The sequence below is a fragment of the Chiloscyllium plagiosum genome, unplaced genomic scaffold (genome assembly GCF_037043375.1).
Source record: "Chiloscyllium plagiosum isolate Xiang-an unplaced genomic scaffold, Cpla_swu_hap1 HiC_scaffold_13, whole genome shotgun sequence".
In the NCBI taxonomy this organism is placed as follows: domain Eukaryota; kingdom Metazoa; phylum Chordata; class Chondrichthyes; order Orectolobiformes; family Hemiscylliidae; genus Chiloscyllium; species Chiloscyllium plagiosum.
In genome coordinates, this window is record NW_028270151.1 from 41805890 (window position 1) to 41821480 (window position 15591).

The 15591-nt window shown below is 40.0% G+C and overlaps 1 protein-coding gene across 1 annotated transcript in view; it reads left to right on the forward strand.

Annotated features, from left to right (window-relative positions):
* dis3l2 (DIS3 like 3'-5' exoribonuclease 2) overlaps nt 1–15591 on the forward strand; it is a 299652-nt gene that overhangs the window by 173022 nt on the left and 111039 nt on the right. Inside the window, exon 14 of the mRNA XM_043702288.2 lies at nt 4839–5072. Within this exon, the coding sequence (XP_043558223.2) occupies nt 4839–5072 (234 nt within the window). The remainder of the gene's footprint in view (nt 1–4838; nt 5073–15591) is intronic.

Sequence of the window (15591 nt, forward strand, 5' to 3'; positions counted from 1 at the left end):
ACGTCCACCCAGCCCTGCCCTGTTTCGGCGATCGCAGCTTTGAGGGTCTGGTTCATGCACTCGACCATCCCGGAGCTCTGGGGATGGAACGGGACGTGGAAGCGCTGTCTGATGCCTAGGAGGCGGCAGGCCAGTTTCATTGCGCGTCCGATGAAGTGCGTGCCCTGGTCTGAGTCTAAACATTTTGAATTGACCTGCAGGGTCCAAGGCTTTTTACAAAGTGAAAGGTTAGGGTTTCTTCTACTCTTTGTGTGAAGAAATGCTTCCTGACATTATCCTTTTGCTGTCTGGCTTTAATTTTACACAGTCTTGCTCTTGATTCTCCTGCCAGAGGAAATCGTTTCTCTCTGCCTGCCCTTTCAACTCTTTTAGTTATCTTAAACAATCCAATTAAATCATCACCTTCATTGTATGGAGTATTTGGGTCTAATCAATGTGGAATTCATACTCAAATTCTAATTGTTCTGTCATATTTTTGCTAATAGTCTTCCTTTCCAGCAGCTTCCTGGATGTTATCTCCCCAGCTCAAGTTAAGCAAATCTTGCAGCCTCATTTTAAATCCTTAAAAATTTGGCCTTTCCAATTTGAGCATGAGGTGCATCTGCATTCCCGCAAGGTAAACATAGAAATTTGTTCTTGTTAACTTTGCTATTTGGCTTCCTCTTCGATTCTGGCAGATTAACTTGTGAACTTCTGGGATGTCTTCTTGTATCCAGCCAGATAGAAATGTTCATTAGCTAACCTTTAGTTTCCAACTATTGGACTCAAGTAACTAATTTAAAGCAAAAAAAAATTATAGTCTGGCATTCTCAATACCTGAGACTTGGAGACGAACAGTCTATTCACTTTTAACACAATCTACCATTGTCTACAAGTGTGAATACCTTCCCACGAAAACAACTAAGGGACACCTTTAATCTTAACAATCCAGTTTGCTGTCGGTGAAATTCAAATCTGCCTCCATGTTACCCTAATTTACTGACAGCCCCAAAATGTAACCATCTTGTAAAAATAATTGTTTGGTAGTACTGAACTTAAAACATGTCTAAAAAGAGACATGAGGTTGAAGCTTTTTGGCTTGCCCTCATCAGGATTGAAATGAAGCATAGCCTTAATAAGTTTCTTATTCTTGTCGGCTATAAAACGGGTAAGGGAACCCTCTGGCCCCCAATCTAGGTCTTCGGCCGCGCTCCCACCCATGGTAGGGGCGCAGCGGGTGTAACTTAACAGAAGCTACTTTAAAGTAAAGCTAGCAGGCGTGCTAAGGGATGTTGCTGGCACTGGCTTATTAATCTCCCAGTCGGGAAGCCCACTCCCTGTAAGTCGAACCCTAGCCCCGCGGGTCAACCTGGGCGGGGGGGGATAGTTACAGACGGGGCACGTGTCGATTCCCGAGCGCGCAACCCCGGGGGTCCGTGAGTCTCTCTCTCACCGCCAGTCGTTCAGCAGCCGTGTGTACCCCACAAACACTGGGCGTGAACCAGGGGCCCGAGTGCAAGAGGGGGGGCATGAAGTCAGACCTAACCGCGCCTGATCCTACAGAGGCCAATACCTCGGGACCGCGAGGTCAATGGGCAGAGCGTATAACCGCCGGTTGGCCCAAAGGCCCCGCGTCTCGGGCTGGTTTGGAGGACTTCCCTTCTTGTAGCGCGCGTAGACCTCCCAGCCTCTACCGCGTACGCAAGGAAGGCGCTAAAACCGGGCTCAACGTACAATGGGGTCCCCTAACTCCCACTGCAGAGGTCAACCAGGAAGGCTTGTTTGGTCGGTTTTTAAACAGGGGGGTCAATCTGTCGGGGTCTCGTACCTAAAGTCGTCAGTCCAAGGATAGTCCGTCAGTCATAGTAGCACATTGACAATAAACGACAATAATAATAATCACGCACACTTTTACTAGTGTTCCGCGACCCCAATCGCCCACCCGCGAAGGATTACTCACACACACACACACACACACACACACACACACACACAAACACTTTTAAAGAGTACTCTACCGTTACACGACTGTTGGACTCACTCTGTTCACAGGTTCAGATAACGGCCGGCAGTGAAGTCCCTTGCGGGGCACTGGGAGACTTTTACATGAGAAGTAAAAGAGTAAAGATACTCACCCAGTGCCGTCGCAGGGATCCAGCAGCCGTCGTTAACCAGGACGAAGCCCCCAATTGTTAGCGTGGATGAAATGATATCAGTCCGAGCCCAGAGTGCGGTTCAACAATCGGTAACGTTTATTGCTACAGTAACGCCGGTGGAGACCAACCGAGGTCCGAATCTTGGCTGCTCTCCTGTTCCCGCGCGCTGCTACAGATTATATACTTTTAGTTGTCAGGATGTGTGGAATTTGAGGATGAATGGGATGATAGTTCCCCATCATCACTGGAGTAGGTGCAAATAGAATGTTTCCTGCCATCCCAGAAGAGTTGCAGGGCACGCACAATAGGGTGCTAATTGGTTTATGTAAAACGGGTCCGGGTATTATCTGCTTGTCTCTCTTTGTGAGGGCAGGGGCTAGCACCCCCTTTGTTCCCTTGGGGTGTTGGTGTGTATTGGTCTGATATCAGTCTCTTGATGTGATTAGGAGATGGGTTTCCATATTAATTAATTCCGGAGTTTTGGTCTATGAGTCATGGGTAATGTTGGTATAGTGTGGATTTTATCTGTCCTCTGTCTCCTATCTCCTGGTCACTTGGGTGGACTGGCAGCTGCTGAGTTCTGTGGGTTTAAAGCTGCGACTGCTGTTTAAAACACAAAATGAATTCTTATAGTTTCCTGATGTAGGCATAGTCCCGTGGCAAAAGCAAGGCGGCTCTGATGCCCGCTTGCACTAGGATACAAAAATTAGTTTGTGGCTGAATTTAGATTCCATTTTATATTTGAAACATGGACTGCAAAATAATAATCCCTAATAATCAAAAAGAAACAATAGATTGAGTCTTGTACTTCTTCCCAGCACACTGCAGAACTGCTGGGAAGGAATCTGAAGTGGTCTTGTTGACAATAAAGGTCTGAAGGGGCAATTTTCTATCTGACTTATACAAAATTAAGAAATGTGCAACCAAATGTTCAGCCCCTGAGGACGATCTCAGTACAGTGGCGGGATAAGTAGGTCAATTTCAGTACCATTGCAGGGTGAGAAGGTGAAATTCAATGCAATCACGTGAAGAGGAGGGCGATCTCCATACTGGACCACAATTATTTACAATATATATTAATGACTTGGATGAAGAAAGTGAGGATGGCACAAACATAAGTGGGAAACCAAGCAGTGAAGATGGCACAATGAGTCTGCAGAAAAATATAGACAGGTTAAGTGAGTGCCCAGAAACTTGGCAGGTGGAGTAGAATGTGGGGAATTGTGAGGTTATGCAGAAAAAAAAGAGAAGCTGACTATTATTTAGATGGAGAAAGACTGCAGAAAGCTTCAGAACAGAAGGAATTTGGAGTACTTGTCATGAATCACAAAAAAAATTCCATTTGCCTTGTATTAGGAATGATCAGCCATGATCATATTGAATGGTGGTGCAGGCTCGAAGGGCTGAATGGCCTACTCCTGCACCTATTGTCTATTGTCTATTCTCCAAACTCCAGTGGAGAATACAAGGCAAATGGAATGTTGGCCTATATTTCAAAGGGAATGGAGTATAAAAGTAGGGAGGTTTTTCTAAAACTGTACAAGGTATTAGTCAGACCACATCTCTAATACTATGAACAACGTTAGATCCTTATCTGAGGAAAGATATGCTAGTATTGGAGGCAGTCCAAAGAAGTTTCACTAGGCTGATATAGAGATATGGAGGTACTGCCTTATGTGAAAGGTTGATTAGATTGACCCTGTACTCATTGCAATATAGAAGAATTCAAGCATACAAATATTTTAAGGAACTGGACCAGGCTATTGTGGAAAGGCTGTTTGGGGAGGTGGTCAAGGACTAAAGGCTGTAGTCTTAGACTAATAGATTGCACATTAAGGTAGCAATGAGAAGGAATTTCTTTTGAGAGTAGTGAATCTGTGGAATTGTTTATTGTAAAGGTCTGTCAAGGTTGGGTCACTGAGTGTATTCAAGGCTGAGATAGACAGATTTTTAATCAGTAAATGTTATAGGGAAAAGGCAGGAAAGTGGAATTGAGGAATATCTGATTAGCTATGACCTTATGGAATGGCAGACCAAACTCAATGGGCTGAATGGTCTACTTCTGTTTCAACATCTTAAGGAATGCATTTGAATTCTACATCCTTTTAAGTTTACTTCAGTGCAGATACTGAACTCCGTATTTATTTTAACTGAGTCTAAGTAATTTGTTGATGTTTCATGTCTTTTTAAAATGGTACGTGATCTATCATGATTATATATACCATAATCCAGGATGGAAGCTGGTAACTTTAAAACTGTTCTAAAAGAGCCACGTATTTTGCAATTTTACAATTTCAAATTCAGTCAGTGCATTTAGAAAGCTCAAAGAGTATGCAGGAGGTTTTTTGGATTATCATCAAAATATACAAAAATGTGTAGTATGTGTTTTTATAGCGCGTGTTTATGCATATTGCACATTTTATCATTTTATCATAGATGTACCTTGACTGGATTAAATGAATACTCTGCCGTGTGAAAACAATCATGAAAAATAAAAGAGAGAATTTAAACAAATGAATTGTTATTTTGCCTCAAAGCATCTACTTTTGTTACTACAGTAGTGATTTTGGAAGATCATTGGATAGGGTTTGGTTATATTTTAAGGTGTACATGTTACTCATCAGTCATTCAATTCCGGGAAAATTAATGAGCCACTGGATAACAAATTTTTAAATAACTTGCCTGTCTAATTGTATTTTGCAGATCCTCAGTCAATGGTATGGCCGAACTATTATTCGCTCTTGTGTAAAATTGAGTTATAATCATGCACAAAGTATAATTGAGGATCCAAAAAAGATATTCACCCCTGATGAATTACCGCCTGTTTCACCTGAGCATTGCATTGCAGACATAAAAACTGCTGTAATAAATCTTCATAACATTGCCAAACACCTCCGTAGACAAAGGTTTGATGATGGAGCTTTACGATTGGACCAGGTAAGCACCATTTATTTTGTAAAGAATACGCGAGAAATTACAATTTTAACTGTATCAATGTAAAAACATTGTTATGCTAAACATATTTTAAAAAACTAAAAGAAATGTCTGAAAAATATCAGATTTCAGATCTGTATTTAACAAAACTTTGAAAGCTAAGCCTTAAAAAGTTTGAGAATAACAGACCGTTGCATTTCAAGCAAGATGAGATGCATGGAAATCCAAAATAAAAACAAAAATAAACTGAGGAAAAGGTAATCCCTATAAAATGTTAACTTTCTGTCGTTGCTGCCTGACCTGCTGAGCATTTACAGTACTTTTTAAATATTTTTGAACATTTTGTTTTAGCTAGAGGCACACCAAGTACTTTATACTAAAAAGAAATGAAACATTATATGGTAACACTAAAGTTCAGTACTGTATAATGCAGTTATGTAGTGCTTTCATGACCAGAATAAATCTGTGCTTTGTAGCCAGTTATTTACTTGTGATGTCAGTCACTGTTTTTCTAAAGGAAGCTACAATTTGAACAAGTCAGGCTCACAGTTATTCCACCCCACATAATACTCAGCCAATAGAAAAAGAGGAAATGCTGGAAATGAACAGGTCTGAAACCAAAATCCTGTTAACTCGCAGAATTAACAGCTCAGGTCGCTGACCTTTCATCAAAACTGAAAACTGTTGAAATGTCTTGAGAAAGGACAGTAACACGATAAGATCATCAGAGAGTCTCTACTGGAATGAAATACAGAAGGGAGCAAATGTCAAAGGAATAGTGATTATTTTTGCCCTTTAATCTTTTCTTCCTTCCACAACAGACCTTCTTGTCCCTGATCCCCCTCCACTGTCTCTGCACTTGTCCAAAGCCTGTTAAATCTCTAACTTCTCAGAGTTGACAAAAGATCAACTGATCACCCTGAAACTTGAACCCCATGAGTCAGTCCACAAATGGTGCCTGACTTGTGAATATTTCCAATATTTTCAGTTTTTCTTTCAGATTTCCAGTATCAGTGGATATTTTGCTGTTACTTAGTGTGGTTGGTGTAGAGAACTGTTATCTGAGGTCATGGATTTTTCTCTGGACGAAAAGTTTTCCTCTGACTGTAGCTAATGTTGTTCCCCTGTTTAAGAAGGGGAGTCAGGACAAACCTGGTAATTATAAACCAGTGAGCCTTACTTACGTTGTGGGTAAGGTGTTGGAAATGGTTATGAGAGATAGGATTTATAATCATCTGGAAAGGAATACTTTGATTCGTGATAGTCAACACAGTTTTGTGAAGGGTAGGTCATGCCTTACTAACCTTATTAAGTTCTTCGAGAAGGTGACAAAACAGATGGATAAAGGTAAAGCAGTTGATGTGGTGTATATGAACTTCAGTAAGGCATTTGATAAGGTAGCAGACGGTAGGCTATTTCACAAAATACGGAATTTCGGAATTGAAGGTAATTTAGCAGTTTGGATCAGAAATTGGCTAGCTGAAAGAAGACAGAAGGGTTGGTTGATGTCAAATGTTCATCCTGGAACTCATTTACCAGTGGTGTGCCGCAAGGATCTGTTTTGGGGCCATTGCTGTTTGTCATTTTTGTAAATTATCTGGATGTGGGTGTAGAAGGATGGGTTCGTAAATCTGCGGATGACACTAAGGTAGGCAGAGTTATGGATAGTACCGAAGGCTAACGCAAGAGGACATAGCTTTAAATTGAAAGGTGATTGATTTAGGACAGATATTAGGGGTCGTTTCTTTACTCAGAGAGTAGTAAGGGCGTGGAATGGCCTGCCTGCAACACTAGTAGACTGACCGACATTAAGTGCATTTCAGTGGGCATTGGATGTGCATATGGATAATAATGGAACGGTGTAGGTTAGATGGGCATCAGAATAATTTCATAGGTTGGCACAACATCGAGGGCCGAAGAGCCTGTGCAGTGCTGTAACATATTATGTTCTATGTATGTAAAACAAGGGAGGAAGGATAGACCAAGAAATTGTAGGCTCATGTTGAAGAAGTTATTAGACTGAATATACTTTGCACATTGAGAGATACTTTGCACTTTGATTAATCAGCAATAGCATAGATTTGGTAAAGATCAGTCATGTTTGACAAATTTCATCAAATATTTTGAGGAGGTAACCAGCAGTGTTATAAGGGTATTACATTTCATGTGCCCTACATGGACTTTAGCAAAGCTTTTTGCAAAGTCCCTCATTAGTAGACTGGTGAAGAAAGTAAGAGTCCATGGAATCCAAGGTTAAGTGGCTTATTGGATCCAAAATTAGCTAAGAGGCAGGATGCAGACTGTGAAGTTGGACAAATGGTTTGGTGACTGTTTCCAGTGGTGTTCCACAGGGCACAGTGCTGTTTGTGGAATAGAATAATGATTTGGACTTCATTGTATGGGGTATGATCAAGAAGTGTGTGGATAATACCAAAATTGTTTAGGTGGTGGAATAACTGCACAGAGGCCGGTATCCCATCACCAAGTCACCCTTTGTTTGCTTGTGCACAGTACAGTCCCCTGGGCTGAAGAGATTCTAATCTTTGAGAAGGGCACTGCTTGTCACTGGTCACTCGGGTTCTTCCTTTCTTCCTGGTGGTGGGAATTGAATAAAGCTTTACACACTTGTTGTTTTTCACTATGTCCAACACCTGCACACACACGACATGTGTGTGGGGATAAAATAAACACCACCGCTGTCAGGTGGTAGTGTGGGAAAGAAGAAAAAAAGAAATTTTTAAAAAATCTCCTGTTTTTATTGGTCATCCAGGCTTTCCGGATTGTCCCAGGTTAACAATCCCAATCAAAGAACTTGTAGTCAATGAGGGCCACTTGCTTCCAATCACTACAGGTGGTAAATAGTGAGGAGGATAACTGAACTGCAGGAAGATATCAATAGACTGCTCAGGTGGGTAGAGCAGAAGTAAATGGAATTCAGTGCAGAAAATTGAGAGTTAATGTAGTTGGGGAAGGCTAACAAGACAAAGAATACACAATGAATGTGTGGACCCTAAAAAGTACTGAATATCAGGGGGAATCTTTGTGTGCAGATCCACAAATTGCTGAAGATAGTAGGACAGGTAGATAAGGTAGGTAAGAAGGCATACAGAAATCTTGACTTTAGTAGCTGAAGTAATACACTGAAACTGTAGAAAATACTATTTAGGCCACGACCGAAGTACTGAACTGCAAGTGGTTCTAGTCACCTCATCGTAGGAAACATGTGATTGCACTTGAGGGAGTGCAGAGAAAAGCTGCGAGGAAATCACCTGGGCTGGAGGAACCGAGCTATGAGTTAAGGTTAGGTAGGCCAGAGTTGTCTTCGTTGGAGTAGTGAAGGTTGCAATTGACCTGATAAATGTGTATAAGATTATGAGGGGCGCAGATAGAAATGCGTTGATCTTATCAGTAGATGGATCAATAACTGTGGACATGGGTGTAAGGTAAGAGGTAGAAGGCAAAGAGGTGAGGAGAGGAGAAATTCTTTCACTCAAAGGGCGATGGAAGTCTGGAACTCATTGCATAAAAGTATGGTTGAGTTTGAAACTTTTGTATCATTTAAGCTGTACTTAGATATTCCTTTGTGTTTCCATAGTCTTGAGGGCTATAAACCAAAAGTAGAAAATGGGATTAGTGGCATTAAATCTCCATTTTACAACGTCTCAATAACCACATCTGTTCTAACCAATCACCCTCTTCTCGGTCTGCTGGCCCTTGCTGCACTCCAATACTCATTCACGAGCATAGCTCCAAATCATCACTAACAGCTAGCTTCAGCAACTTTCTCAACTGCACTGAACTATTAATGTTCACAGGCTACTTCTGAACCCTCATTGCTTCCCCTCACACAATTCAAAGAATCAGATTAGATTAGATTAGATTAGATTACAGTGTGGAAACAGGCCCTTCGGCCCAACAAGTCCACACCGACCCGCCAAAGCGAAACCCACCCATACCCCTACATTTACCCCTTACCTAACACTACGGGCAATTTAGCATGGCCAATTCACCTGACCCTGCACATCTTTTGGACTGTGGGAGGAAACCGGAGCACCCGGAGGAAACCCACGCAAACACGGGGAGAACGTGCAAACTCCACACAGTCAGTCGCCTGAGGCGGGAATTGAACCCGGGTCTCAGGCGCTGTGAGGCAGCAGTGCTAACCACTGTGCCACCGTGCCGCCCATCCTTCCACTTTCCATTCTGCCAAGGATATCTTCTGAGTTCTGACTTCAACACTTCACTATCAATTCACTCTGAAAACGTCTTCCTTAGTTCTCAGAGCATAGATCCATCCAGTTGCTCTTGTCTCTATACTGACCCCCCAACATAGAGTTATTTTACTCACACAACTTCTGTGTATTACTTCTACATTCCCAGCTAATTACAGCACTTCTGACTGCTTCTGTCTGTCTCTCTCTCTCTCCAACTAACTGTAACCTCTGAACTCCTCTTCAGTACCCTATCTAAAGCCTTATTGCTGGGCAAAACTGAGTGTTGCGATCTAGCGACTTTTGGAACTGTCTGATAAATGTTACCAGTCATAAATTGCTGGCTTTTTCAGTGCAAAAAAAGATACAAAAGTTTACTTCATTGCAGATGGAAATTTTAAAATCAAAGTACTGGCCAATGAATACTGGGTCAAGAAACACTGGTTTTTGGTGAACTGGGCAGCAGCATTTTTGATGTTTGGAGTTTTGGGACCAAGTTTGAGTGCCTTTCAACAGTATTTGAATTGCTGGTCCTTTATACCTGAGAAGAAGAAACTTGTATTTTTATTAAATTATTGAATGATGTAAGGAAAATAATGAATTAAGTGTTCTACTAACTATGAACCGATGTGAGTTCTTCAAGTTGAGAACATGTACATGGTGATGCACTGTGAATGATTTCCATAAGAGTTTAAAGATGTCATTAGAATAGAAAATAAAAGACTTGCATTCATATAGTCCTTTTCACAATCACAACCAATAAATACCTTAAATCACTTTACAATCAGTGAAGGAGGACAGAATATGTGACAATACTGTGATGATAAAGGTAAATGCCATAATCCAAGAGGACTATGCTGTTCCCCTCTCATCTGAGAGAGACAACTGGTGGTGATTTAACCTGAGAGTCCTCGGGAAGGAGAGAGGTTGAGAAAGAGAATCCTTCAGATAGTCTGCTCCCTGGTTGGCTCCATGACATATTGCTCTTGGAAACTATCCCTAATGTAAAGAATGAACTCGTTGTAGCTACTCTTTCCATCCTGATTAACCCAATCAACATGAAAATTAAAGTCGCCCATAATTATTGCTGTATTCTTCTTATATGCTCCTATTATTTGTTTTATATAGCCTTTCCTACAGTGTGGTTTCTGTTGGAGGGTTTGTACACCAGCCCTACCAATGTTGTCTTTTCCTTGCTGTTTTGTTTCCACATCAATACTGACTTGGAAAGTATTAGATTATAATTCTGAGAAGCAAGGTAAGATTGGACAAAACAAAAATGAGTGTTAAACCAGACTTGGGAAGGATTGGAATGTGAAAGTATCCCAAAGAGAGATTGGAGGAACGAGATAAAAACAGTGAACCTCAAATGAGACTCAGCTGCAAACCTGGCAGGCCATGATCCAAACAATTTAGTGAATAAGTTAACTTTTTAAAATATTACTTCTTGCCCCAAGAAGAGCTAGTATTTGTTTTTCCTCAAAATAGTTATATTGATTCATCTTTGAAACATAATTCACATAACTTTTTTTAATATTATTTAAGTTTGCTTCAAAATTTGTTTCAATTTCAATTGTATATTCTTAATTTACTACCTGAATTTTGAATCTTCCCGCTTAATGTCTAACAATACATTAATGAAATCTAACTTAATTAGTTCTTTGTTTTTCATCTTTTTGCCTCAGTGTACAAATTTGCATTTGTAGTAATAATTAGTTCATGTCCTTGCTGTTGACATCATAACTTACAGTCTGAAAAACCTGGTGCTGTATTAATTTTAAAAGAAAGGTTTGGATTTTCTCTCCATCTGGAATACACAGTTATGTGATTATAAGTTTTCTGGATCATTATTTTTACTTATGAAGCACTGCAGGACATTTTAGTACATTAAAAGTGCTATATCAATTCAAGTAGTTCTGGTAGTAAGAGGAAGTTTTTTTAAAAGGATTTTCAGTCATCTTAATTGTTTTACATAGAACATAGAACATAGAAGAATACAGCACAGTACAGGCCCTTGGGCCCTCGATGTTGCGCCGATCCAAGCCCACCCAAACTACACTAACCCACTATCCTCCATATACCTATCCAATGCCCTCTTAAATGCCCATAAAGAGGGAGAGTCCACCACTGTTACTGGCAGGGCATTCCATGAACTAACGACTCGCTGAGGGATACTTTCCCTGATGTTTTATCACTTTTTCATGACTTGTATATTAAATATTATCAAAGCATGAAATTTATAATTGATTAATGCATTCTTCACTTCTAAATAGAGTTCAAGCCAGTGAACATTTACTATATCTCCCTTTCAAGGCAAGAAATGAGCTTCATTAACAACTTAGTTTTACGTAGCATCTTTTCACATAATTTATATCCCAAAGCATTCTACTGAGGGGGGAGACGTTGGGAGGATTCATAATGTCATTACACTAGTAATCCAGAACCCAGGCTAATGATCTGGCGACGTGGGTACAAATCCCACCATGGATAATTAGATTAGATTAGAGTATATTACATTACAGTGTGGAAACAGGCCCTTCGGCCCAACAAGTCCACACCGACCCGCCGAAGCACAACACACCCATACCCCTACATTTACCCCTTACTTAACACTACGGGCAATTTAGCATGGCCAATTCACCTGACCTGCACATCTTTGGACTGTGGGAGGAAATGTTAACATTTGATTTCATAAAACATGGAATTACAAGGCAGTCTAATGTGGATAGTCACAAAACAACCCATCTTGTTCATGAGCAAGACATTGTTGCATCTATAAAGAAAATAATGAAACTGAATTGGGAACCTGACATCAGCTTAGGCTTTGGAAATGGCAACAGCAAATCTAGCCTTTTTGACCCACAACTTTGTAGTATTTTGGGTTTTTTTGCGAAAATTGGGAAAACTGCCCCACAGAATAGTCAAGCAACAGCCTGATGTAGTCCTACTGTCAGAATCTTTGTGCACAAACAGTGTCCCAGGCACCTCTATCACCTTACCTGTGTATATCCTGTCTCCCGGTTACCTTGGACCACCTCACCCCTCAACTGATGAATAGTACTCCATGTTGAACACCACTTGGAAGAAGCACTGTGGGTGGCACAGACACAATATAACCAATATTGATGTTTATAGGGTACTGCACCAAAACTCTCTCTAACCAAATCTGTGTCTACTTTGCCCAGCATATCTCCACTTTACCAGCCCCATCAAGACTAGTTCAATACATTATGCAAAGGACATGTTAGGAGCAGCACCATGCATATTTTAAAATGATGAATTCCACCTGGTAAAGCTAGAGTGCATAGCAACAGAAGCAGCATGTAGTAGGCAGAGCTAAATGATCCCACAAACAACAAATCCAAACTAAACTCTGTAGTCCTGCCAAATTCAAGCCTGAGTGTGGTGGACAATCAAACAACTCATTGGAGGAATATCCATAACCTCAACAATACAGAAACTCAGCAAATTTATGTCAAAGATGAGGCTGAAGTATTTTCATCTTCAGCTAGAAGTACTGAATGGAAGATCCATCTTGCCTTTCTGCTGAGGTCTTGAGCATCACAGACTGATCTTTGAGCATTACTCCACAGGATATCGAAAACAGCTGAAGATACTGCAAAGGCGATAAGCTTTGTGAACATTCCAGCAATAGTATTATCAATTTTTGAAAGACTGTAGAGCACATGTAGTGTGGAGACAGTGAGGTCTGCAGATGCTGGAGGTCAGAGTTGAAAGTGTGTTGCTGAAAAAGCACAGTAGGTCAGGCAGCATTTAAGGAGCAGGAAAATCGATATTTCCAGCCGGAGTCCTTCATCAGGATTCCTGATGACTCTCAACACATGTAGTGTGGAGTTAGTGAGAGGATGCTGGTGGCATCAAATTAGTTATTCACATGTAAGTTGTTACGACTGTAATGGGAGAAGTGCACTGGTAATCAAACAGCACTATTCCACAGACCATATCAAAAATGAAAATATTTATTTAATCACACAATTGTCAATGTATTTTTCTTGTGTATTACTATCCAAAATAAAAAAAACATAAACCAATTTTCAGGAAGTAATTCAAAGAACGCATTTCTTAGAAGCAAACCTATTTGTACAAGAAATGGTAAAATTGGTTAACGACTAAACTACTATTCGGAATTAAACTATCATTCTCTTAATCTCAAACACACATATTCACATGACAGACAAAACAATACAGCAGAGATGAGATGGTTTTCTTATTTTAAAAAAAAAACAAGATGATAAAAGAAACACTATAGTGGGCTGTAGTGCAAATTCAAAAGGTCAAAAATGGGAAGTTTGTTCAATCGATTTCTTAACGTAATAGAAAATCACTCAAGCTTTACTGGGGTAGCATGGAAAAGAGGAAAGTTTAGATGTCAAAAATTGAACCCTGGACATAATTCAAAAACAGTTATTTGTGTGTGAGATGAAGTGATTGTTGGAGATATGCTGACTGAAATAAGGCAGATGGGTAAAGAGATTTTATTGAAGGTATTCCTAGGGGCATTGACAAGCTGAATAGAATAGATTGTAATATAAACATTTGAGAGAGATGGAAGTGAGATGTGAGTGATGGAGATCTGAAATAAAAGCAAAATGATGAAGAAACTGAGCAGATCTGGAAGAATCTGTGGAGTGAGAAACAATTAATGTTTGAATCTAAAATGATTTTTCTTCTGAAGAGGTTGGAGATGGTGCTTATCATACTGAGATCCAGTTTTTCAGGGGGTACATTTGAAGTCAATTTTTTTTTTTTTAAATTCACAATAGTTCTACTTAAAATAACAATATGGAGGTATTTGTGTCAAAAGACAAGAATTCTGAAATATAAAGTTGGTTGTAAGAGCCATCTCGTCATCAGTTGTCCCATTGATCTCAATCAGATTTATACCTCTGAACGATTCAGGATCTGGAATATATTCAAATTTCATAGTACGCTGTATTAGCTATTTTTAATTATTCATTGAGTAATATTTATTCATTAAAATGCAACAAGAAAGCATACTATGTTTATTCATTTTCCCTGTCTGACATGCAAGAACCAGATTTCTCTTCCTACTTATTCTTGTTCCTGCACATTCTTGTAATCATATCTCTTAGAGTAATTTTGCATTCTGATCGAACTTCCACTCTGAACGTAGTATGAAAAAATGTAAAAGAAGAAAGGTCTGTCACTTACAGCAGTTACGTTTGATACATTTCTTGAAACAGCTAGGAGAAGCTACTTCATCAGCAGAAGTTTATAAAACTTTCTTCTGTGAGTACTAAAAATTCCAAATTTTGTAAATAATTTTGTTCTGTCTAGTTTAGTTTAGAATTTGCAGAGTGAAGTTATCAAGGGGAAGCAGGCTGATGAGAAATAGGAGAGGGCCCTGAACAGATTTTTGAGGAACACCAGAGGTAAGTGTTAGAGCAGCACACTGAATTGCACAATTCCATGTCTTCCTTCAATCAATTCAAAACATTTATTTGATCATTTTCTTTATTGTCTATTTTAATGCCATTATTGGTAGGGAATGACATTCATGCTTGACAATAGAATATATACTGCAAAAATAGTTGATCATTGGAAGCGCTTTGAGACATCTTACTATTATTACTGACAAATAAATAAAGAATAAATTCTTAAGTGGAGAATAAATACACTTTTAGAACATTTCACCTGGATCCCTTTGGATGCTTAAATAACTCAGATTTATCTATAAAAGATAAAATTAAAACTCCACCATGTTTTTGTTAATGTAATATTCCACAGTTCTTTTGGCTTATTTCCACTTGAGATGATAAATTGCAAAGAAAAAGTCTACACCGATGCTGTTTGCAAGTGGAATCTTTCAGGAAACACAAAATTTAATTGTTTTATCACATTAAGATATTGTTAGATTAGATTAGATTAGATTACATTACAGTGTGGAAACAGGCCCTTCGGCCCAACAAGTCCACACCGACCCGCCGAAGCGCAACCCACCCATACCCCTACATTTACCCCTTACCTAACACTACGGACAATTTAGCATGGCCAATTCACCTGACCTACTCATCTTTGGACTGTGGGAGGAAACCGGAGCACCAGGAGGAAACCCACGCAGACACGGGGAGAACGTGCAAACTCCACACAGTGGGTCGCCTGAGGCAGGAATTGAACCCGGGTCTCAGGCGCTGTGAGGCAGCAGTGCTAACCACTGTGCCACCGTGCCGCCCACGTTAGATGGCAATACTTAACAATGACAGATTGTATTGCCAGTAAATTAAAATGATGTTAGAAGCAGTTCAGGGAAGTCTGACCAGACTAATTCG